The sequence below is a fragment of the Buceros rhinoceros genome, unplaced genomic scaffold (assembly GCF_000710305.1).
Source record: "Buceros rhinoceros silvestris isolate BGI_N320 unplaced genomic scaffold, ASM71030v1 scaffold2953, whole genome shotgun sequence".
Taxonomy (NCBI): Eukaryota; Metazoa; Chordata; class Aves; order Bucerotiformes; family Bucerotidae; genus Buceros; species Buceros rhinoceros.
Window position 1 is genome coordinate 2357 of NW_010402830.1, and position 21854 is coordinate 24210.

Sequence of the window (21854 nt, forward strand, 5' to 3'; positions counted from 1 at the left end):
CATTCTACATTCATGATATTGGGAAGTCCTTGGGCTCTTGCCCAAGGCTCTGCGAGTTCCGACTTTTCAGTAGCGATGTCTTTTTCCGTGGTCAGCCTATACTGCAGAAGGTAACACAGCACGGTAGCTTCCAGCAAAATAAAATCTCCCCCTGGCTTTAAACACTGAAGCCTGCGTACCATTAGCCAGCATTTTAGGTTTGTGAATGGATTTGATAATAAAAGTACAGTGTTCGAGTTTGTGAGGTACAGCGTTTATACTGACTTGTACTTTCTTTAATTTCTAAATAGCCTTTGTCTGATCCCAGCTATGGGCTCTCCATCCAGGCTGTCAAACTGAAACGTAAGGTGGAAATGTACCAATGGGTGGAATATGAAGAGTCCACGTAAGTGAAACAAATCTTTAAAAGTTGCTTATTAAGGCGTTTGGCATTTGTTTGTAGTTTTCTCCTTGTGTAGAGAATACGTCTTCAGAATAGTTAGTTCAGAGAAGAGTTAGTTTACCTGTAGAGATAAGTTTGTGTTGCTGGTGAACTGTCTGTGAATTTCATTTGTAAAGTGTGTTCTGCCCTGAGCAGGGGTGTGTGTGTAACACTGTTTTGGTTCTCATCCCACCCCTTTTCTCTGCAGGGAATACGAAGAGAATGGTGAGATTAAGAAAGAGACAAAGTATTCATACAGTAAGTTGATTAACAGAAAGTCCCTTTTATGCATGTAACTTTGTACTTTTATATGTGTGTGTATTTTGATTTCTATGGTAAACACTGTACTTTCTTGTTGGGAAACAAAGGAAGGGAATGTGAAGAAATAAGCAAAAAATTCTATTTCCTAAACAAATGACAGGACCTCTCTTTCTGGAGGTATCTGGGGTGAAAGGAGGTATGCTGTTAGCAAGCAACTACCATGGAAAATCTTAAGGTGTGTCTTGGAATTCCTAGAAGTTCAGAGCAGCATCCAGGTATAGGATGCTCCAGAGGCAGGGCCCATAAGGCCCTCAGTGGCAGGAGATGGGCAGAAATGGGAGTGTGTTCAGAGCTATGCCTGGTAGCTCTAGCCTGTGAGACAGCCTGCTGAGAGCTAATGGAAACCACCTGCACCTTCTGATGTGTGCTGTGGCTTTTGCAAAGCCCTTTTTGGCAGGAGCAGAACTGAGAGCATTTTTCTCATCTACCCATTCTGAGTCATCATGTATCTGGAGATTGGTATCTGTGCTTCATTTATCTCTGATTAAAGCACATGGATATGTAACTTGGGTGTGCAGCAGTTTCTGGGTGTGTTCATAACAAAAGTACCCCAGGTCAGTAAAGCATGGGACCTTGCAGCATGGAGATACATCAGGAACTAAGCTAGTGGCTGTGGGCTGTGGAAAAACAACTTTACAGAGGCAGGGAACAAAAAGAAATGCAATTTAAAAAAAGCAGCTGCCTTCTCAAGATTGGTGGACTCAGGCCAGTAAAAGTCTGTGTGTTATTAGATATGTTGGATTAGCCTTGGCTGGCAGCCAAGTGCCCACAGGGCTGCCCACTTATTCCTCCTCAACAGGACTGGGGATGAGATTGGGAAGAACAGGAATGAGAGAGCTTGTGGGCTGAAATAAACACGGGACGTTGCTTACCAATTACTGTCATGGGCAAAACAGGTTCAAGTTGGGGAAAATTAATTTATTATCAATTAAAATAAATGTTTAATTACTGATTAGAGTGTTGGCAAAACGCATTTGTTCTCACCCTTTACCAGGCTCAACTTCACTCCAGACTCTTCTCCCCTTGCCCCCCCTGCCGTTGTTATCAACAGAGGTTTCACTTACTCCCTTTAGTGGGGCAGTGAGCAGTATAGGGGATAGGTTTACAGTATGTGGTAGCTTTTCTGTTATGCTTTCCTTCTCACTCTTCGCTTGCTCAGTATGGACTCTCCCCATGCTGCAGTGAATATCTGCTCTGCTGTGGAGCACCTGCTTCACTTCTGCCTTTGGTGTTCCCTCTGTTTGTTTCTTGCTCCTTTTTGTTCCCTCCCTTCCCCTTCTATTGTTTTCTGCCCTTTCTTAAAAATGGTTTTGTGGAAGTGCCCCAGACTTTGCTGATGGGCTCAGCTGTAACCTGCAGCAGGTTCAGCAAGGAGCCAGCTGTGACACAGGGCAGCCTCTAACCTCTTCCTGCAAAGACCACCCCTGCAGCACCCTCTCACTACCAAATTCTACCAGAATATCCCTTACAATTATACTTACCCACTGTTTAATCAAACTCTCTGTCCTTCGTCTCTACTCCTTCATGGAAGTAGAGCAAGCTATGTTTCATATGGAAGCTGTTCAAAAATGGGACTTGAGTTCTGTAGAAGTTAAAAGGAACCTACTGGAGTCTGTTCTGGGGATGTGGGGAGGCTGCTGTGGCCCAAACAAAGGTAGCATTATGCATTTTGACAGCAGCACGTACAGGTACCATCACTATCTGTTGCTTGACTGCATTGAAATCTGCTAGTTCCAGTAGAGCTCACAGCCTTTCTTCACAAAACGAGATTGTTCCTGAACAGTGGAGCCAGGAATCAAAGCCTGGTAGTGGAAAATGCCAGCATCAAAGCTCCCACTGTGCAAAGCTGAGTTACAATTTTCCTCTTAAGTCCTGCCATTCCTTGTTGATATGCTAGGAGGATGGATTTAAGTTTCAGTACTGACTATCATGTAGATACCTTGATGTAAATGGTTTTACTAGATGTGTAACTTAGAACTGCTTAATTGATTGAGAGTTGTCTTCAGTAACCAAGATCTGAATGGCAATTCTTCCTGTCTTTTCCATAACCTTCATATAATTTTCTTTAGATACCGAGTGGAAATCAGAAGTTGTGAACAGCAGAAACTTTGATCGGGAAATTGGACACAAAAACCCTAGGTAATTTACTGCCTGGCACAGTCGTCTAGATTCTGTCACTGTATCTGACTGGAGGTGAGAGCTAAATGACTAATCTTCATGACAGAGAGGTAGATGGAAACTGTTGGTGTTTTGGTAGTTGGGAGAACTAAGGCGTAAAGAAATTAGAGCACTGTTCAAAGCTGCCTGGTGGAACCAGGATTAAACTATCCATTAGTAATGGCTGGAGGTCAGGCTGTTACTACCTCTGGACCGTGTGGTCTCCATATAGGAGAACTTGACTGGGTTCCTTTCTGACATGTGTTGTCCGTTAGTGCAGTCTATTACCACTTCGTTCTTGCATTATAAGGACAGGTTAGAACAGCAGGCATCCCGTGAGCTTGCTTCTCCTAAGCTAGCATGCATGAGCTCGCAGGCTTATTTGTGACAACCTCCCATATATAATTTGTTCCATAAATCTCTGGGCTGCAGCATTTCAGTTACTGTACAACGTTCCATTTTTAATGATAACTTTTAGCTTGCTTGTCATTCTCGCAACACCTGCTTGGTTCCTTAGAATGCTGGATGCCATGAGGCAAAAACCGTTATGTGTGGGTGAAAAACAGAGCTGGAGAGGTAGTAGGACCAGAATTTCAACAAAAGTTTGAACTCTGCAAAATCTCCAGCACTTTGTTTCGGTTTTGTGGGTTCATCCAAATACACTTTATTTGGAAGTACTGCATAAGGAAGGAGAGCAAAGATCTGTGTGGTTTTAGTTCTAAGTCCAAACTAGCAGACTTGTTTAAATAAGAGGCAGTGGAAAAAAGGATGCACAGATGACACCTGCTTTGTCTCTTCTCCCCGTGCACTTTTTGTTAATGAAAATTCTCCAAGCCTTCTCCAATAAATGCAGCTCGCCATTGGAGAGTAAGAAACATTTTTGATAGAGTGCTATTGCAGTACATAATTTAAAAAGTGCTGCAGCTAAGAACATTTCATCTGTGTCTATTAGTACATATCAAAGAGACTAGGCATAACTGGTGGATCCTTGAGTGAGACAGCATAGTGTATGCAGACGTGCTGAACTTCAGAATTCACACCTAGCATTTATGAGACTATTTTGAGTGCATACTACGTCTTCTTCCTTCTATCTATCCATCTTACATTTGTATGCATTTAGACATTTGTGAAAATAGAGTCTATTGTTCACTGCCAAGTCGATTCTAGTAGTGCTACTTATGAGAATGAAGTAAAGGATTCCCGAGATGGAATTTAATTAATTTGGCCATGATGTAGAAGTAGCTTTATACGGAGAAGGTTTATGATCTAGATTTCTTAATTTAGCATGTAAAAGCTAGCAGCTGACAGCAGAAGTTAAATAAATTCAAGCTAGAAATAAAATGCATTTATCACTGCAGTTAAATGTTGCAGGAATTCATCTAGGAACGTGATTAATTCATGGTGACTCAAAATCTCTGTATCATCTCTGAACAGCTTCCTAAGAGCTGAACTCCATTTCAGCCCGTTCTTGGTTCAGTCCAGAAAAGACTAGTGAAATCCTATGGGGTGAATGGGAGGTCAGGCCAGGGGATGAGAGTCACGTCTTGTCTTAACTTACTTGAATGGCTCCAGAACTATGAAGTCTGGACAGTTTCTTGATGGTTTGCTTTCACATCATGACAACCATTTAACTCGTGAGTTTCTCCTGATGTTTGACACGGTATCTTTATGTGCAGTATATTAAATACAGCATATCAGGGTCTTGATCATAATTCTGGGACTAATCAGGAACTCTCTGTTCCCCAGTGCCATGGCTGTGGAGTCTTTCACTGCTGTTTCACCTAATGTCCAGGTTGGCAGCTTCGTTCTTTCCAAGGGTAAGGATGGCTCTGTACTGGCTTAGCGTCTGCTGTTGCGTCAGCAGTGGACTTTGGTTCTTTTCATGGAGGTCATTTTAAGTGATAATTAGGAAGCCAGCCAGGAAATGGACTGTTGCAAGTAGACACCAGGCCTGACCTCAATTCTTTATTCTGCTTAGATCTTGTGGATAAAATCGATAACTTCAAGCAGTTGAGCTTGTCGAACCTTGAGGATCCACATGCTGATGTTACCCGAGGAGGAGATTACTTTTACCACAGCGAGAACCCCAGGCATCCGGAAGTAAGATGAGAAGGATAAACCAAAACAGTGATTACTGTTATGTGAAAAAGAAACGGGCAGCATGTCCCATTTCTATTTAAATATGTAGAAATTGAAGTGCAGACCATCCCATGAGACCTCATCCATAGTACAGTCCTTCAGAATGAGTGCTTGTCTTGCAGGAAGCTTCTGATCTTGCTTCTTTGTCTTCTGTTTTCTTGACTCTGCCATGCTTTTAAATGAAGAGACATGGGATGGTGTTGGGAGGTGGGTTCTATGTCTACCTTGCTGTACTAAATGCAATACAGTGAAATAGTTTGTCAGCTTCTTGCTGCCTGCCCTCCTGGGCCAAAAGATGAAATGACAAGCAATGAACATAGGATCTCACTGGTGTTCTGTGCTCCTGCCGTTAAATCAGAGGGGGTATTGCAAAACTGCAGTCAAGCTATCCTGTTTTGGCTGTCATGCAAGCATGAAAAAAGTACAGCTTGGAAATCATTCTGGGTATCCTCTGACTTGACATTAACATTCAGAGAAACTGTTGAAACATAAAGGATGTTCCCATGCAGAGTGGTCTTTCTTGAGATCCTCCTTTGTAAAGAAATCTTTTATGACTTCCAATATTCTCTTGTTTGTAGGTAGGAGACCTTCGTGTCTCATTCTTCTATGCCGGTCTGAGCGGAGATGACCCCCATTTGGGCTCTGCTGATAAGGTGAGTCTTCAGCTGTTTCTGTATTTTGCAGACTCTGTACCCTACTTAGTAACCAGGAAATATTTCTTCCTTTCTTCCAAGGTGACTGTGATTGCTCGCCAGCAAGGTGGTCAGCTGGTTCCATATCACACCAAGTCTGGAGATGTCCTGCAGATTCTGTACACTGGGGATCTCTCTGTGGAGGTGAGGTACCACACTGTGCTAGTGAGGGATTAGTATTGGAGATGGTTCCACAGAAGCAGCAGAGGAGTAAGCTCTCATTCTCCTTCAGATCTGCTCTAGAGGAGGAGATGCTCGATGTAAACATTGGCTTTTCTCTCTTTTCTTTTGAGGACAATGCATTAATAGCCTGTATTTGCCTTCGAGGTATCTGTGTGTTCTTTGTGGTACAGCAAAATGCTGCTGCGCTTCACCCACTAGCAGTACATAATTTGGCTATAGTTATTCCTGGGGGTTTTTTTTGGTTTTTTTTAATTTTATAAAGGAACCATGGCTACAATGGTTTTGGGGGGTTTTGGGGGTTTTTGTTTGTTTTTTTGTGGTTTGTTTTTTTAAATCCCCCTGCTGCTGAACATCATTTGCTTTGAAGGCTCTTTCTGTTCCTTCTGATCTTGCTTTTATTTGCTCTTTATTAGTTTCCCATTTATACATGCAAGCACATGCTTTCAAAAAGGTCGTATGTAAAAATAGTAAAAATCAGGCTTTAATTAAACAAATCATGGGAGCTATCCTCTCTTCAGCTTCTAATAACACGAGTTAAGGCGTGTTTGAAATGTCTATTGCTATTCTGGCTGAGAAAGAACCTTCAGGCACAGCATTATGCTCCAATAAATCCTGCATGCTCCAGCAATTTGGTGATTCATTTACTCCTTTTAGTAGGCTTGTTTCCATTAATGATTGTTTCATGCCCTACTGCAAAAATCCCAGGAGTTCCCGAAAGCAGTTAAAAAGGCTTTTGTTTTGAGTTGAAAGAGTAGCAGTAGAACGAGCTCTCTGCTATGAGGTCTGAGTCTTCATTACATATAATTTTAGTTCATTGGAAATTAAATCATTACAAATTAATAATTCATAAAATACTTGTTACATACAAATAATCAGTCAGTAATATGTGTCTTTTCCCATTAAGTGCTGTATTATGTCTTAGCCATCTTCATGTATATGTTTTATAGAGCCAGAGGGGCACACAACTCATTTTGAAAAACTTGTTGCCTTTCCTCTCTTCCTCCAAATGTAGTGAAGTTAGATTGTTCCTCCTTTGTTACATTTATTTATTAGTGATATTCCACGCCAGTGTTGAATGTGTATTCATTTGCATCAAAACCTGCTTTCTACCTGTGTCAGACGGTGCTTGTTGAGCTGTTTTAATGTAGAAAAATGCTGGCTTCCCTTGTGCTGCACTTTGGAATCTATCATAATGTGCTGTGGTATTGGACAGCAAGACTGCAGAATGAGCTGCAATGTATTTTCTAGGACAGAATTTGAACTCCTAAAATGCTGTGGGCTCTGATCTGATCATAATACACTGGAATCAGGAGGGTCTCAAAACAAATTGAGAAACAGGGTGCATGTAAAGGTGTTCCCTTTTAGGAAGTGTTTCAGAAGGAGCACGAGAGTAACACCATGAAGACCTGGGCACTCCGTGCAGCAGGCTGGCTGGCAATGTTTGTAGGCATCAGCTTGATGACCCGAATCTTTTACACTTTAGGTAAGTTTTTTACAGAAAGGTAAAATGATTTAGGAGTAGGATCATAATCTCTAGAGAGTCTTCTTTTGCTCATATATGTAATTAATTAATTTGGAGGTTAGGAGGAATCTGTTTTGAACTCAGATTGGACTTGATCGGAAAGTCACTGTAGGCAGTTGTAGGTAAACAGGATCCCAGAACCAGATGGTTGCTTTGTGAACGTTAAAAACATAGATATCTATGCAAACATGTGTTGCCAGAAGATCCCAGCCCAGTGCTTGCCAAAATGCATGTTGGTTCTTTAAAGTCTCACTCAGGGTGCTGCAATCCAGTTACTTTCTACACCCATACACAAATGGTCTCCCAATAGGGAGAATTAGTAGTTGTATAGAAACATGTCTTTGTGTCTGGTTATTCTACTGTGAACAAACAGCAAAGAAAGTTTTTTGTTATCCCTTTAATGTAGAAAATTAGGAATAAAAACTTACAGAAAAGCAGGACAGTACATTAACTTGTATAAACTTCTGGGATAAAAGCTATAATTTGCTTTGTAAATGAAAACTTGTTTGTTGTTGTTATTTATTTATCCACATATATGCTACTGCAAGATTTACTGTTGCCAGAAAATAATTTCTGTGCTAACATACTGTATCAGTTGCCCTAAACTTGTTCCATAGCTGCAAGGCTATCAGTCTACTCTACCTCTCAAGCCTTGGAAGTTTTCATACTTTATTTTGGATTGCTTATTGTCTGAAGAGATGAGGATACCGTTGCCTTATGTATGTAGCTGTTGTTTAATTATCAGATGCCTTGAGGATATTCTGCTGAAATCCTGTGCTCTTGATAAATTATTTGAGCCTGTCTTTTTATTGCAATAGTTCATGTGGAAATCCTAGGCATGAGTAAGACTGCCTTTTAAACTATGATCTTGTGAACTATTTTATCCCTTAATTCTTTTTGCAGTGGACTGGTTTCCTGTTGTGAGAGATCTGGTTAACATCGGGTTAAAAGCATTTGCCTTCTGCGTAGCCACCTCACTGTCGCTCCTGACCATCTCCATTGGCTGGCTGTTCTACCGCCCTCTCTGGGCTTTGCTGATTGGGTCGCTCGCTGTCATTCCAATTATGATTGCGAAGTCTCATGTTCCACCAAAAAAGCAGCAGTGAGAAAGAGGTGCTTGGGTTTTGCACTAAATCCAGGTCAGAAACTTTTCAAGTGTGTTTCTGTCCTGGTTACTACAGCACGCTTACAGCCTGTCACAGTTCCGCAGTGTGCACCAGGACTTGGGGAGGGGGCTTCAATGTGCTTGGTGATGCACGTTATCCATGACAAATATGACTGTAGGATGCTGTTTGTAGGAAGTCATTGACATTGACTTTGGGAAAAAGGCATTTTGCAATGTCTATATTGATAATAAGTTGGTGAACAAACAGATTTGTATCTCTTGTCGTGTACTAATTTCCCCTGATTTGAGAACTGACAAGTCCTCACTGACAAGTGGGGCACCTTGTGTATTATGGAGAAAGTGACAGCTTTGCCATGTGGGCCGCGGTTAGGTGTCCTTTGGAAATAGGTGTGTGCATCTGCCTGACCAACCCCCCTCTGCTGCCTTTTCTTAGACACACAGTCATGTACACTTCTTTGGCGGAGGCTTTTGGAAGTGGGTGTGTTCAAAGGAAAAGCACAACTTAGTCGAATTTCACACAGTACTTATGTAAAAGGATTGTCAAAGTATCTTGGAATCAGGAGTGGCCAAGTTAGCAGTGCTCTGAGATAGGGTGGATTCGTCAGAAAGGATTGATTTCCCCCAACTTCTAAAAAGCTCTGAAGTTGTTTTTGGTTAAGCATCCAAATTGTAGCGTGGACCATATCATTGTGTAACTATTCCAGAACCTTAACTTGGAATTGCCCTTGTTTAAGGGGATGCTCAGAGGTCACTAATCTTTACAAATAAAACCTGCTGCCTTGAAACAAAAACAACTTTTATAATTGAATGTATATTCTTTAAAATATTTGGATTTTTTTGCTGTGTGTAGTGCTTCTTGAATTTCACTTTGTGGGATTGTCCTAGTAAGAAAAAGGAACATACTCCATGAAACTGAGTATTGAAAACATTTTTGCCTGGGGAGATTGCATGACATTAGTAGCCTAAATTTGGAGCTTTATATTGTGTCAGAGGAATGCCTTCTTGTGATGGCTTATGTTTACATATTTCTGTTGTAACCAGTACGTGAGCTTAGAGACTATTCTTTTAATTGTTCTGGTATTTGAATGTCATCGATCCAGTCTCATGGCTTGGTTCTGCTGGTAAATCAGTAATAGTGTTGAGCTTTTGTATATTTAATAAAATACAATTTTCCAACGATTGGTTTATAGGCTGCTTTGTTATTACATTTAAGAATTGCACGTTTTGGGTCTAGGAATAGTGTCCAGGTACCTGGAGGATTAGTTTGTAGTTTTTGTGACAACTACGTAGTTTTCTATTGCTGGTTGAGATAAACGTGCAGTTGGGTTTTGTTTACCCTGCAAGTATTTCCCTGTTTGGGGAAGCAAGTTCCCAGTAACAGCACAGGTGCTGTCTGATGCATGTACTTTGGTGTGATGAGCAGCTGATTCCAGCCTGCTATGGTTTTACTCACCATTACTGATGGCTTAATAGTAACTTATCTCTGTAACATTATTTTAAAAATATGATGGTTCAGTCTGACTGGGTTCAGCCTTTTGTATTTTTAAAGAGACTGGGGGGTTACCTGGGCATTCAAAGCTTGAAATACTTTTGTCTTACATACTGTGTGTGCACAAGCATGACACAAAACACAGGCATACTCCTTTCACAGACAAGAACTTCATGTTTCCCAGGCCAGGCATGCTCCTGGAGGCATACACAAGATGATGTTTCTACAGCAACAACAGTATTTCTCTTGCCTCCTTATCAAAATCAGACAGAACGTGTATCTCATCTGTCAATCATCTTCCTTCTCTGCTTTGGTCTCTCTTAAACCATATTTACGCTTTCATCTTTTGCATGCCTAGGTTAGGAGAGCTGGCTGCCTACAGAGCTGAGGGGTAGGATCCTGCCCTCTGAAGATGTTACTGTCTCTTTCCCCACAGACTACATAGAAGTAGTCACTGGACTCGTAACTTCCCGTCTCCGTGCTGAGCGTCCCCAGTTAGGCAGCACAGTTGTTTTGGCACAGCTGGTACCAGCTCCCATTTTAAGCAGATGAGCTGGATGTGGGCCCTCACATTCAGAGTGCTCATCCTGGGGTGTATCCTGCCTGTCAGCACAATGACTAAGAAGGAACTGCATTCTCTCTGCCTTCTGCTGGGGTGTATCCTGCCTGTCAGCACAATGACTAAGAAGGAACTGCATTCTCTCTGCCTTCTGCAGTTTTACCAGCTCAGGCAAGATGCAGAATTCTTCTTGAAGCCTTATATACAGGTCACATCTACTCCCCAAGTCATCAGCATAGGTTGGGCTGTCTGTATTTAGAATTCAGTAGCAAAAACTAAAAACTCAGCATGAAGACCCTTAACATTAAAACAATTCACAATTCTGGGGTAACCAGGGACCTGATTTCCAACTTCCAGGAATCCAACAGTGTGCACTTTTCCTTGTGTGAAAGCCCTTCCAGGGAAACTGAGCTGCTTACAGAAGCCTGAGCTGGATGGAGGACGTGTAACAGACAACATTATTCTTTTTCCAGACTTTATTTTGTTCTACAAATACAGTAAAAAAATAGATTTTTTTCTGAACATAATTAAATGTAAGCCATTTTCTTGCATTTCAATCTTTCCTCTAACAATGTCAGCAATGACTACACTCTATTCTCTATTTTTGAAGAGACATGTCAGTTTAATTTATACTGCAGAAGACAGATCAGCATTTCTATTACAAAACTGCAGGAAAAGCTTACGTAGATGTAACATTCCCCTCTCAATACTTTTTTAAATGTTAGGTACTGGGTAACATTTACAAGAGCTCTCTAGTTTCGTGACTTTCCTTTCTGACAGTGGCACTCAGCCACTTTCACTTTTTGCTCCAGAACATATCCACATGGTCTTGGAAGAACAATACTTAAGAAGAAATATTTAACCTTAAGCTCAAGATGAGGACAGGGCTTCTCCCTTCTAATGCACAAAATTCCTGAAAGTAAAGGAAGATTGAAGGCGGAAAAGCCAAAACAGTTTTCACAAAAGGCAGATATTCAAAGTAAATTTTCAGATTCCTCCAAATCTTGCCTGCATGTTTCTTTACACCTTAGAGGAAATATTTCCCCTTTTGTGATGCTGAGGCAGTAAGACCAGAACTCTGCCTCACCACTGATTTGGATAACGTGTTAGTAGTCCTGTGCCCAGCTCACCATAGATTTTTAAAGAGCAGCAGCACCCTTTAGTTCTGAGCAAGCAGGAAAAAACAAGGAGAAAAATGGGAAGACAGTGCTAATGAAATGAATGCCCCAGAAAACAGAATTGTTAGTGCTGAGTGATCCAAGAGAGCAAAAAAAACCCCAACAGCACAACATGATCTTCTCAGAAGGTACAAGTGCACATCTACTTCTTGTAAATCCAGTGAAAGCAAAAGAATTCATACTGAATTAGGTTGGGCCCTGATTGATAGCTCAGAAATATAAGTGCACAGGAAGACTAAGTCCTTAACTGGCAAAGGATACTTAGCTTGTGACTATTGTTCTTGCATCAGGAAACAGTCAAGAAAAGCTTGTTTTGATTACAGTTTCTCAAAAGGGAACAACTGTGCTGCTTCTCCTTTCTTTTCTCGCTTGCTCTTTCTGTTTGTCTTCTCTTCTAGTTTCTTCTCTGACTGGCGATTTTGGGGCCAAGAAGTGGCCATGCTCCCTACTGCAGACTCTGAACTTGGACCTCCTTCGTCAGGAGAGAATTCTGCCCCCTCCTCTGTCTCAGGTACTGAAGGCTCCAGCTGGAAAAAACAGGTGTGAAAATTGAAAAGTTGCTCTAGAAATCCCTTGTAACTAGCCCTTTCTAAAGGGCTTCCATGTCTTCCACCACAGTGATACTTAGTGACATCACAAAAGTTGGTTGCTCTGGTTGGCCTTCTCACCCAAAGCAGTGGGTCTGTTCCTGGATGTCCAGTGTTCTTTCAACACAAGCAAAATATTTTTGACAACAGAAGAATAAAAATAAACCTGCTGTAAAAAGATCACACTTTTTTCCTTTCTCAATGGGGAAAAGATTAAGAAATAAAACATCTGACTTCATAACAAAAAACAGCCCCCTCTCATCCTGTTACCTACATGCTTGGCTTGGAGGAATACATCTAGCAAGGGGGTATGGCAAAGCAGAAAATAATACCCCCAAAATGATGTACCAATCTCTTGTTAAACAATGAATCTTTCAGGGATATGACCATATCAAAATTATAGTCTAGTTTTTTTAACTAGTTGCTAGTCACTTGCTAACAAGAGGAAAGAAGATTTTTGAGCAACTCCGCTCTGGAATTTCTGCACTCTACAGCTGGAAACACATTACATTTGAAAGACTGAAAAAAACCCTCTTGATAGAGAAATACCATCTTGAAAAAGAAATCACTAATGGAAATGTCGAATACCTTGAAGGAGTAGCGTTGCTTCAGTCTCTCTCTGATGAGAAGTCCTTTTGTCAGCAGCTTCCAATTCCCCAGAGCTCTTTTCTCACGCTTCTGTGTGGGATTGTTATCACAAAGAGAAAAATTCACTAATGTAAATTTCCATGTATTTACACCCACAGAAAAGGGAAGCTTGAAGATTCTGAACTGCTGTGAAAAACACTAACTGAAATGTGTCACATTAAAGGATTATGGGCCAGCCGGACTCTTAAGAGAGTAAAATGTATTGGTGTCCAGTTACCTGCATGAGTTACAGCTAATGTGTGCTCCGACTGGCTAAATTACACCAGAACCACCTCCAGAACTTTAACCTCCTGTGCGTATTCCTCATTTTTTTGCTCAGCAGCCATGGTAAACTCTTCTAGAGTACGCGTTAGTTCAGATGCTGCTATGCACTTCTATTGCACCCCACTGCAGCCCGGGCAGGAAGCCCAAGATGGGGCAACTGGGGGATGCACCTAGCCCGATGGTCAGAGAGCCCTGGGTCTGTTCCTTACACAGCCCACCCTTGTTTCACTGCCCACAGTTTCAGTGAAATTTACTTAATAAACCTAACAGTAAGGAAGCTGCAAAAACAGTTCTCACCTCCTTCTCCTTCTTTTCTATCTCTGCTTGTTCATTCTCCCAGGCAGCAATGAGGACCTCTTTATACTCCTCACAGACCACGTAGCCATCAGTACTAGGAAGGAGAACACAATCCTCTGTCAGCTACTAGAAGAAAAAAGAAAGGGAGCAAATATCTGCTGACCCAGCAAAGCAAAAGCTAGTCAAGTACTGACAGAATTGCCCATCTCATAGGATCTACGTGTGTAACTCATCAACACACGTACTCCTTAATACAGTGTATACAACTTCTGCAGGACATCAGTACGTCAGCTGCAACAAAGCAGCTTTACATACACTGGGTGCGAGTAGCCGCCATGAAAATCAAATCCGGTGATGGCTTGAGCACAGTCAATGTCCAACTTCCGCGCCAATCTGTTCAGATTTGGGAGTCTCAGCTGCACGCAACCAACAGGTAACATGGATGGCAGGAAGAGATAGACATTTCCATATTCATTCCGAGGAACCTGTTATTGCAAAATTGAAGAGAAATGGTGATGCTCCTTTCTCTAGAGAGAGGTGAAAATCCCTGCTGCAGCTCAGGGACTCTCCCTCCCTTCTGACCTGCTACATTCCACTCCACTATTCAATCAATATCCACATGACAAGGCATGAGCCTAGATTTTAGCTGCATGGTTATCTCCTAGCTATGTTCTCTGCCCAGGCCTGGTTACTCAGGCTGTAACGCAGAGAATTAGCAAAACAAACGTGGGCTAGGAAAATGAGATGAACAAAATTACAAAGTTAACAGTCTGCACTGATAGCACTCGTTTCTTGTACTCAGTAAAGAAAAGCCTCAGTGAAGTTCTGACTGTTTCCTCCTGGGTACAGTTACCTCTGAACTCTTAATCTTGAATCCTGATGTTATTGACTGATCTCACCTCTGAAACCTGCAACTTTTAGAAAAATAAAGCCCCCAGCTCTATACAAAACACCTTCTTTAACACCAGCCCTCTGCCTCCCTAGCTACCTTTCCATCCACTGCTATAGGCGGCTGATACTCCTCTGTCTGCCAGCGACCGAACAGTGCCAGGTCCTCTCTGTCCTGGTTTGCAGGCTCTGCAAGGCGTGCCTTCCTCGCCTGGTTGGAAAATCCTTTCACCATCTGTGCAAATACAATGACCAAGCCTGGAACACCACAACAATAAGCTGCTAGTGATTGCAGGCTTTTCTAGAGAGCAAAGGAGAAGGCTCTGGGAGAAGAGAAATGCCTATTTCCAGCTTCAGTATCCACTGTTTATAAATGATAACCCTGGCACCTGTAAGCAACAGGGAGACAGATTGATATAAAACACTAGGATGCTTTTGAGGATGAAAAGGGTGCAGTTCTGCTAGATACCCTTGAAGTGGGAAGACGAGATTGCTGGGCTTTGAGTAATATACAGGACAGTAGGTGGACAGATTCACAATGCAGCCACCACAAGCCACGCAAGCAAGAAATCTACTTCCGCTGACAGACAGAAGGAAAAAAACATAACAGAATTGAGCTTGAACTTTAGAGAGCAGATGTGCTGCACAGGAGGAAGTCAAACCCTCTTACCTTGTAAGGTACTTCACCAATCCTCACCACTCGAGCTTGCTTCAGCCAAGTGTCCTTGGAGTGCAGCGTGTGTACGCAGTCTCTAAAAAGGTCAGAAGGAAGCAACCATGAATTCTGAATTCTCTCTGTAGGAGACTTCCAAACTTACTCCCATGTTAGCAATGGTAAAAAAGCTGTCCCTAAGTGATATGCAATGCTGTCTGAGCAGCTCAGTGCCTCACTCTGTCTATACACGTGGCCTGAGACTACTGCTGATAACCATCATGGTCTTCACATAAATTAGCTCATAAATTTTTTACAAAGATCACAGTCGCACATGGCAACCCGCTGCACGACTTACCTGGAGTAGACAGCCTCTCCCCTGCAGTACCCGAGGATAGCAGCTGTCTCAGGATAGATCGCCTGGTATTTCAAGAGATGCCTCTTCAGTGCATAAAGAGGATGGTTTTTGTACTCTCCAATTGTTGTTGGTAGAGGTTGATCTTGAAGCTTAACTTGAAACTGTAGGAATTATACAAAGAAGAGCAATTTCACAATTCTTTGTAAGAAAATAAGAATGATTATAGATAGTATGGATCAAAGGAAAAAAACATCAGAAACTTAACCAGATTGAGCCAGTAGACCAAAGCATTCTTTTTGCAAGTAGGTACTTAGATGTGTACCCGGATTTTAAAGACTCTCTGAGAAGGATACTGCTAAGCTGTACAGAAACCACGTTAGTACGTTTCCAGCATGGCCTGTCAAGTACTTCTGCTTTGCAATTTTCTCTAACAGCCTCCGTTTGGTATTATTTTAGTCTATCATTGTATATTCCCTTTAAAATATGGTCAATCTAAACATTTCAAGCTCAAACACAAAATTCCTTCCTCACAGAAAGATTCCTAATGATTTCTGCCTTAATGAGAATCCAAGGACTGGACTCTTAGTACTAAATGTCCTGAATAACCTATTTGCATTTACCTCATACTCCTCCTTCTTGTCTCTTTCCACATAGGGACTTTTATATGGCTGCAACGTGTCTTCCCACCACTCAGGGTCCACACGGCTCTTCCTTGTTGCTGTCATCCACACTGGGTCGTATCTTTGGGTCACATCCCTGACATTCCCATCATTGTCAAATCCCACAATGTAGAAAAGCGGCTTTGTGGCATATGTGTAACACAGCTGGGGCTGGCCAGCATTGCCATGAACGCAGTCGACACACACCCACTTGTCCTCACGTTCAAGGAAAACCTCCAGCCACTGGTCTGTGCCCATCGCTTTCCTTAACTCCTGCTGTCCATCATCCTCATCACTAGAAATTATTTTATTTCTCTTTTTCTGTGCAGGAGGCAAGGCTGGAGCTACACTTTTTGCTGGTCTCGGCTCAGCTCCACAGGAATTTTTGGATTGCCTCAATTCTGCAGTCTCAGTTTTTGGGCTTTTTATAGTTGTTACCTTTGACTTCTGGGAGCCCAGTGAGCTCCTCCGCCTTTTAGAGACAGTTTCAAAATCCTCATCAGAGACATCACTCTTCTCTTCTGAAACCTCAAAGTCCGAAACACTGCCCTCCTCACTTCCACTCTCTTCTTTGTAACACACTTTGGAGGCCACTCGTCTCCGGCGATTGTTCTTGGGCCTGACTGGCACGTCTTTTTCTGCTAAGCTGCTCTCCTCATTACTAGATTCCTTCTGTTCCTGGCTGCCTGTAGTCAACTTTGACTTGCGTGTCCTTTTGCTCTGAGCAGGTTTGGGTTTCTTCGGCTCCTTGGTGTCTTCTTCACTCTCTGAGGATTTCTCATCCTGCTTGGCTTTTTTGCAGGGGCATTTTTTTGCCACAGCTTTGGGTGTTGTGGCAAAGTTCTTCTGCCCCTCGGAGGTACTGCTGAGAGACTGCCTCTTGGACAAGCTTATTCCCTGTGAAGAAACAACCTAGGTCACTTTTATCACCATAGCTAACTATGTTAAAAAATAAACAGACTGAAGTCAGCGCGAGGTGCACACAGACCAAAGGTTGGCAGGCATGGTCAACCTGCATGTCTTAGGGACTTGAAAACTTCAGGCAAATGACTGAAGACAGGTGTACTCAAGCAGCAAGTCTTTGCTGTCTAAGTTTTAAAGAAATTTAAGACTGCTGAAGTGTAAGAAGTCTTTCCTGCAACGCACAAAATGGGTGGTGTTTTTTTAAAGGAGAAACCTAGAAATTAAGGGTTTGTGTCTTCTGCACCATAGACAGAACCTTGTCATCACCCCGGTTCACGCAATTCCCTTCAAGCTGCAACAGCCAGAAAGTTTCTTCAACCCTACTCTCTGAACCAGTGACCTATTCCTTATTCCACCCACCCAACAAAAACTACCTTTGCTTTTGTCTCCTTGAGAGGAACAGGCTGAAAAGACAGCACAAGGCGACACAGCAGCTGTAATGCTCGTAGAAAGGAAATTTAAGACTGCTGAAGTGTAAGAAGTCTTTCCTGCAACGCACAAAATGGGTGGTGTTTTTTTAAAGGAGAAACCTAGAAATTAAGGGTTTGTGTCTTCTGCACCATAGACAGAACCTTGTCATAACCCCGGTTCACGCAATTCCCTTCAAGCTGCAACAGCCAGAAAGTTTCTTCAACCCTACTCTCTGAACCAGTGACCTATTCCTTATTCCACCCACCCAACAAAAACTACCTTTGCTTTTGTCTCCTTGAGAGGAACAGGCTGAAAAGACAGCACAAGGCGACACAGCAGCTGTAATGCTCGTAGAATAATTAAAAATATCTGCAAAAGAAAAATAAAGGATGTTTAACCATTTTTGCAGTATATAAAAAAACCTTCTTGAAACTCTGTTACAATCTGGGTTCTGTCAGAAATAATTTTCATTCCTACCCTTTACCCGGTCCTGCACGCACTGACACAGATGTGTAGGTAGCCTCACCTGCTACAGTACTAAAGCGCCACACAGTCTTTTCTGGCTCTTACTTACTTTACTACTCTGATGGGATACTGCTACCAACTCCGGCATGAGGAACCAGTTCCTAAAAAGGCTAAGTGACCCATCCTGCTGGGGCAGACACAGTAAGTCACCCAAATCCCATCTACCTTATCAGTCTCTCATGCTTGAGGAAAACTGAGTAAGATGACTTTAAATTCTGTCTCCCAAGGGTGGCCAAAGCCAACCACAGACCATCAGCTGAATGCAGCAGAAACACCAGCCATTCAGAGAACATCATTACAGTCACAACTGAGTGGCTAAGTGCTGTGACCTGGCAACTGCCTTCCTGCATGGGACTCGACTGAAGCTGCCTAAGCAAGGCTTGCTTTGTTTTCTCCTCCTGTCCCAGAAACCAGCATGTCTGCATTTCTACAGCAAGGCTGCAAAGCCACCACAGCAGCTTCCTGCTTTGCACCAGAGAAGCTGCAACGTCCCACTTTATCAGCAACAAGGCAGAGCTGCAAGCCACTCACCTGCAAAGTGTCTTTCAAATGTCCTGTCAGTCTGACCTCCTGTGTTTCCCCCTCCCTCAGCTGTTCTACCAAAACCTCTGTCTGGCTTGAAGCGACTGACTCCACTTATTCCCTTAATCCAAAGGGAATCACAAAATGACTGTGAAGTTAAAGTCCTTTTGAAGACTTGACCTCGGGCTCCTCTAAATCAAAGCCTAATTCGTTTGGCCTTCAGTGGTGACTCATAGTAACAAACTACCAAACTTCAACTCAAAGAACCATAAAGAGTTCCTCTGTGTGCTAGTAAGTCCAGGAATTTCCTCATTCAAATTAGTATTTCAGAGGAAACCTATTAAGCTCGTTTTCTTTGATCTGCACTGCTAAAGCATACTGCTTTAAGAACCCAAAGCATACTTAAGGAATACACAGCTCTATACACTAACCATAAAGCCATCCTCAGCAGAACATAAGAGTGCACAGTGACACCAACCATAACTAAAGGCTCCACTTAGGCACAGTTCAAATTGAGTAATTTAATCACAGAAGGACTCCAGATAGAAATACAACAAAAAGCCATGGAATCGCCTTTGTTTTCTCGAAATCCTAAAACATCACTTTGTGTATGACCTGACAGCGCTGCAGCACTCACACAGGATCCAAACTCAGCAACCAACCCTGCACTTCTCAGTCACTTACATGAACCAACTCTTCTTCATCTCGTGCAGCGTAGATGGCAAAGCGCCTCTCCAAGGTCGACTGAAGGGGCTCTCCTTTTTCAGTGGAAAGCTCATCATTGATGGTGAAGGTTCCAACAAACCTGAAACATGAGACACCTACTTGTCATCTAGTTTGTGATTGTAGTGTTACACTTCATAGCTCATCCTTTCCTTCTGTAAAAAGGACACACTTTCACCCTTGTATTTAATATCAGAAAAATCACTGAAAATTGGTAGTTACATTTACTGCTCTCCCCAAACCCTGGCTCTACAGTCTATGTGATAGCATGATTAAGAGAGAGAGTTTTACCATTTCACCAAGTTGGAAAGGTAGAGAAGGTCCACTTGGCCTGCAGTCACTTTGGTGAAGCGGGTGGGGATGATGGATAGACCAATGGCGTGAAGGTCTGGCTGGCTGCAGATCCTGTTCCTATAGAAACCATTTGCTAATAAACACAAGAGGTGAACCTAAGAGAAAAAAGTTTCTGTAGTGAGTTCACAAGAGATCTTCTTTGCTGGTACTACTGTCCATTACACAGACAAGGAAGACTTTACTGCTCCCTTTAACAAAGACAGGCACCAATGCAGCCTCCCAAGCATACTCAGGGTGGACACCGGGCTGTCTCCAGATCATCATCAGGAGACAGTAAAGCCTTGGAAGTCCCTGTCACTGTCTCCTGCTCTACATGTCTGACACTTCAACCTCAACCGAATGAGTCGATACACCCTCAATGGAGAAATATATACCTTCAGTGGAAAAATATATACCCTACTCACATTTGGTTTAATTTAGATTTTTCTCTAATGCAGTCATCAATGTCTTTAACTTACAGTTTAGGAGAAGTCTAATGAGCACTGGTCAGCACTACAGCCTTTTTAGTTTTTCGCTTGTAGCCACGGCCCCAAATTATTTTACCAAAATCAGTTTCTTCTTCGTTACGAATCAGTTCCAACATATTCCTCAATGGAGAAATATATACCTTCAGTGGAAAAATATATACCCTACTCACATTTGGTTTAATTTAGATTTTTCTCTAATGCAGTCATCAATGTCTTTAACTTACAGTTTAGGAGAAGTCTAATGAGCACTGGTCAGCACTACAGCCTTTTTAGTTTTTTGCTTCTAGCCATGGCCCCAAATTATTTTATCAAAATCAGTTTCTTCTTTATTATGAATCAGTTCAGACATCTTTACGCTATATTTTTTCTCTACCAGGTTTCTCTGCAACCAATACCTTATGTGTGTCCTCACGAACCTCCTTGCTGAAACGTTTCATCATTCTCCGAAGGTAAGTCTCAAACTCGGCTTTCCTTTTTTCTCTGGATAAGATTACAAAAGGAATGGATGTTACCTAGCTTTATGTGCCTACAGTTTCCTATCAGACAGCTTTGGACAGCTCCAGTCTGTCCAAGAATGTCCAAGTCTGTCTAGAATTCACCTTCTGAATTATTTGACTTTAGATTACTACTAGTATTCCATTCAGATTCCTGGAAAAATGGATTTCCATTCATTAATGAAGTCTTTTAACTTAAAGGCAATAGCTATTCTGGTTGCTTTGTTATGAAGGGCTGGCCTGGGACAGCATGTAACATGCATGTTACATGCGTGTAGCATGCCCAGCCTGTAACAGCATGAGACATCATCAGGCCTCCAGTCTCACACAAGTAAGCCCTCCTTTGTATAATGCTTCCAGATGGCAAGGGCTTTAGTCTGACCCACCTATTCATCCCTCAGGTGTGGGCACACAGAGACTTCCGCCTGAGCTGTTAAGGTATGTACAGTACAGCTAACCCACAGCTCTCCCTGAAGAGCTACTGCTGTCCCTGCTTTGGAAATTAGATATGAAAGCACAATGAAGCCACATGCTTGACTTTCAAGGAATCTGAGAAACCTCCGTTCCCATCAACCTCCACTGAAGATTTTTGGTAGAATTGTCAGTGTGTAAACTGTTCCTCATCCCATGACTTCATATCATTCCAACTCAGCTGTCTGCACAAAGGAGGGGATTTTCACCCAGAACAGAGCAAGTGTCAGTCAAGACTTAGTATATTTTTAACTTCATCCTTTAGCAGCCCTTCACTGCTGTTCCTGCTCTTACCTCCTCTCTCTTTTCTTCACCTGCTCTGGTGTTTCAATCTCTATCTCGACAGGCTTGCTTGGCAGCCTCACTGCCGGAAGAACTGCAGCTTCTTCTAACTTATCTGTGGCAGGTTCCTGGAGTTCTGGAAAAATAGAATATCACTAAGTGATAAGTAAACATGGAGTAGATCCCCCAGGGAGGTCTGACATGGGGTAAGAACCTACCTGTTCCTTCTCAAATGTTCAAGCAACCTACAAACAGAACATCCCCAGTAATTACCAGATCTTCCATAATGCTGCATGTGTTCAGTTATTTCAGATAATGCTGGGATGCCAGTCACCTGCTGCTGAGGAATCACATCAGCACAGACTAATAGCAAGTCACTGTCAGAGGCAAACTCCATCAGGAGGAAGGTGAAGGAAGCAGATGTAACTTGAAGGGTACTTGTAGAGCAGAAAAAAAAAAAAAAAAAAACCCAAAACCTGACCGCTGTTTGCTTTAGAAGGTG

The 21854-nt window shown here is 42.3% G+C and overlaps 2 protein-coding genes across 2 annotated transcripts in view; one reads left to right on the top strand and one right to left on the bottom strand.

Annotated features, from left to right (window-relative positions):
• Positions 1 to 8541, top strand: part of TMEM43 (transmembrane protein 43) — a 10049-nt gene extending 1508 nt beyond the window's left edge. Inside the window, exons 3-11 of the mRNA XM_010132755.1 lie at positions 291 to 385; positions 630 to 679; positions 2812 to 2881; positions 4646 to 4716; positions 4878 to 4999; positions 5617 to 5691; positions 5773 to 5874; positions 7279 to 7396; positions 8339 to 8541. Of these exons, the coding sequence (XP_010131057.1) occupies positions 291 to 385; positions 630 to 679; positions 2812 to 2881; positions 4646 to 4716; positions 4878 to 4999; positions 5617 to 5691; positions 5773 to 5874; positions 7279 to 7396; positions 8339 to 8541 (906 nt within the window). The remainder of the gene's footprint in view (positions 1 to 290; positions 386 to 629; positions 680 to 2811; positions 2882 to 4645; positions 4717 to 4877; positions 5000 to 5616; positions 5692 to 5772; positions 5875 to 7278; positions 7397 to 8338) is intronic.
• Positions 8542 to 12104: 3563 nt separating this feature from the next.
• Positions 12105 to 21854, bottom strand: part of XPC (xeroderma pigmentosum, complementation group C) — a gene marked incomplete at its 5' end in the record, with an annotated part of 11882 nt that continues 2132 nt past the window's right edge. Inside the window, 13 exons of the mRNA XM_010132756.1 lie at positions 12105 to 12314; positions 12963 to 13052; positions 13584 to 13677; positions 13899 to 14068; positions 14572 to 14706; positions 15142 to 15223; positions 15482 to 15642; positions 16102 to 17037; positions 17794 to 17883; positions 19246 to 19366; positions 19576 to 19733; positions 20501 to 20585; positions 21365 to 21488. Of these exons, the coding sequence (XP_010131058.1) occupies positions 12105 to 12314; positions 12963 to 13052; positions 13584 to 13677; positions 13899 to 14068; positions 14572 to 14706; positions 15142 to 15223; positions 15482 to 15642; positions 16102 to 17037; positions 17794 to 17883; positions 19246 to 19366; positions 19576 to 19733; positions 20501 to 20585; positions 21365 to 21488 (2456 nt within the window). The remainder of the gene's footprint in view (positions 12315 to 12962; positions 13053 to 13583; positions 13678 to 13898; positions 14069 to 14571; positions 14707 to 15141; positions 15224 to 15481; positions 15643 to 16101; positions 17038 to 17793; positions 17884 to 19245; positions 19367 to 19575; positions 19734 to 20500; positions 20586 to 21364; positions 21489 to 21854) is intronic.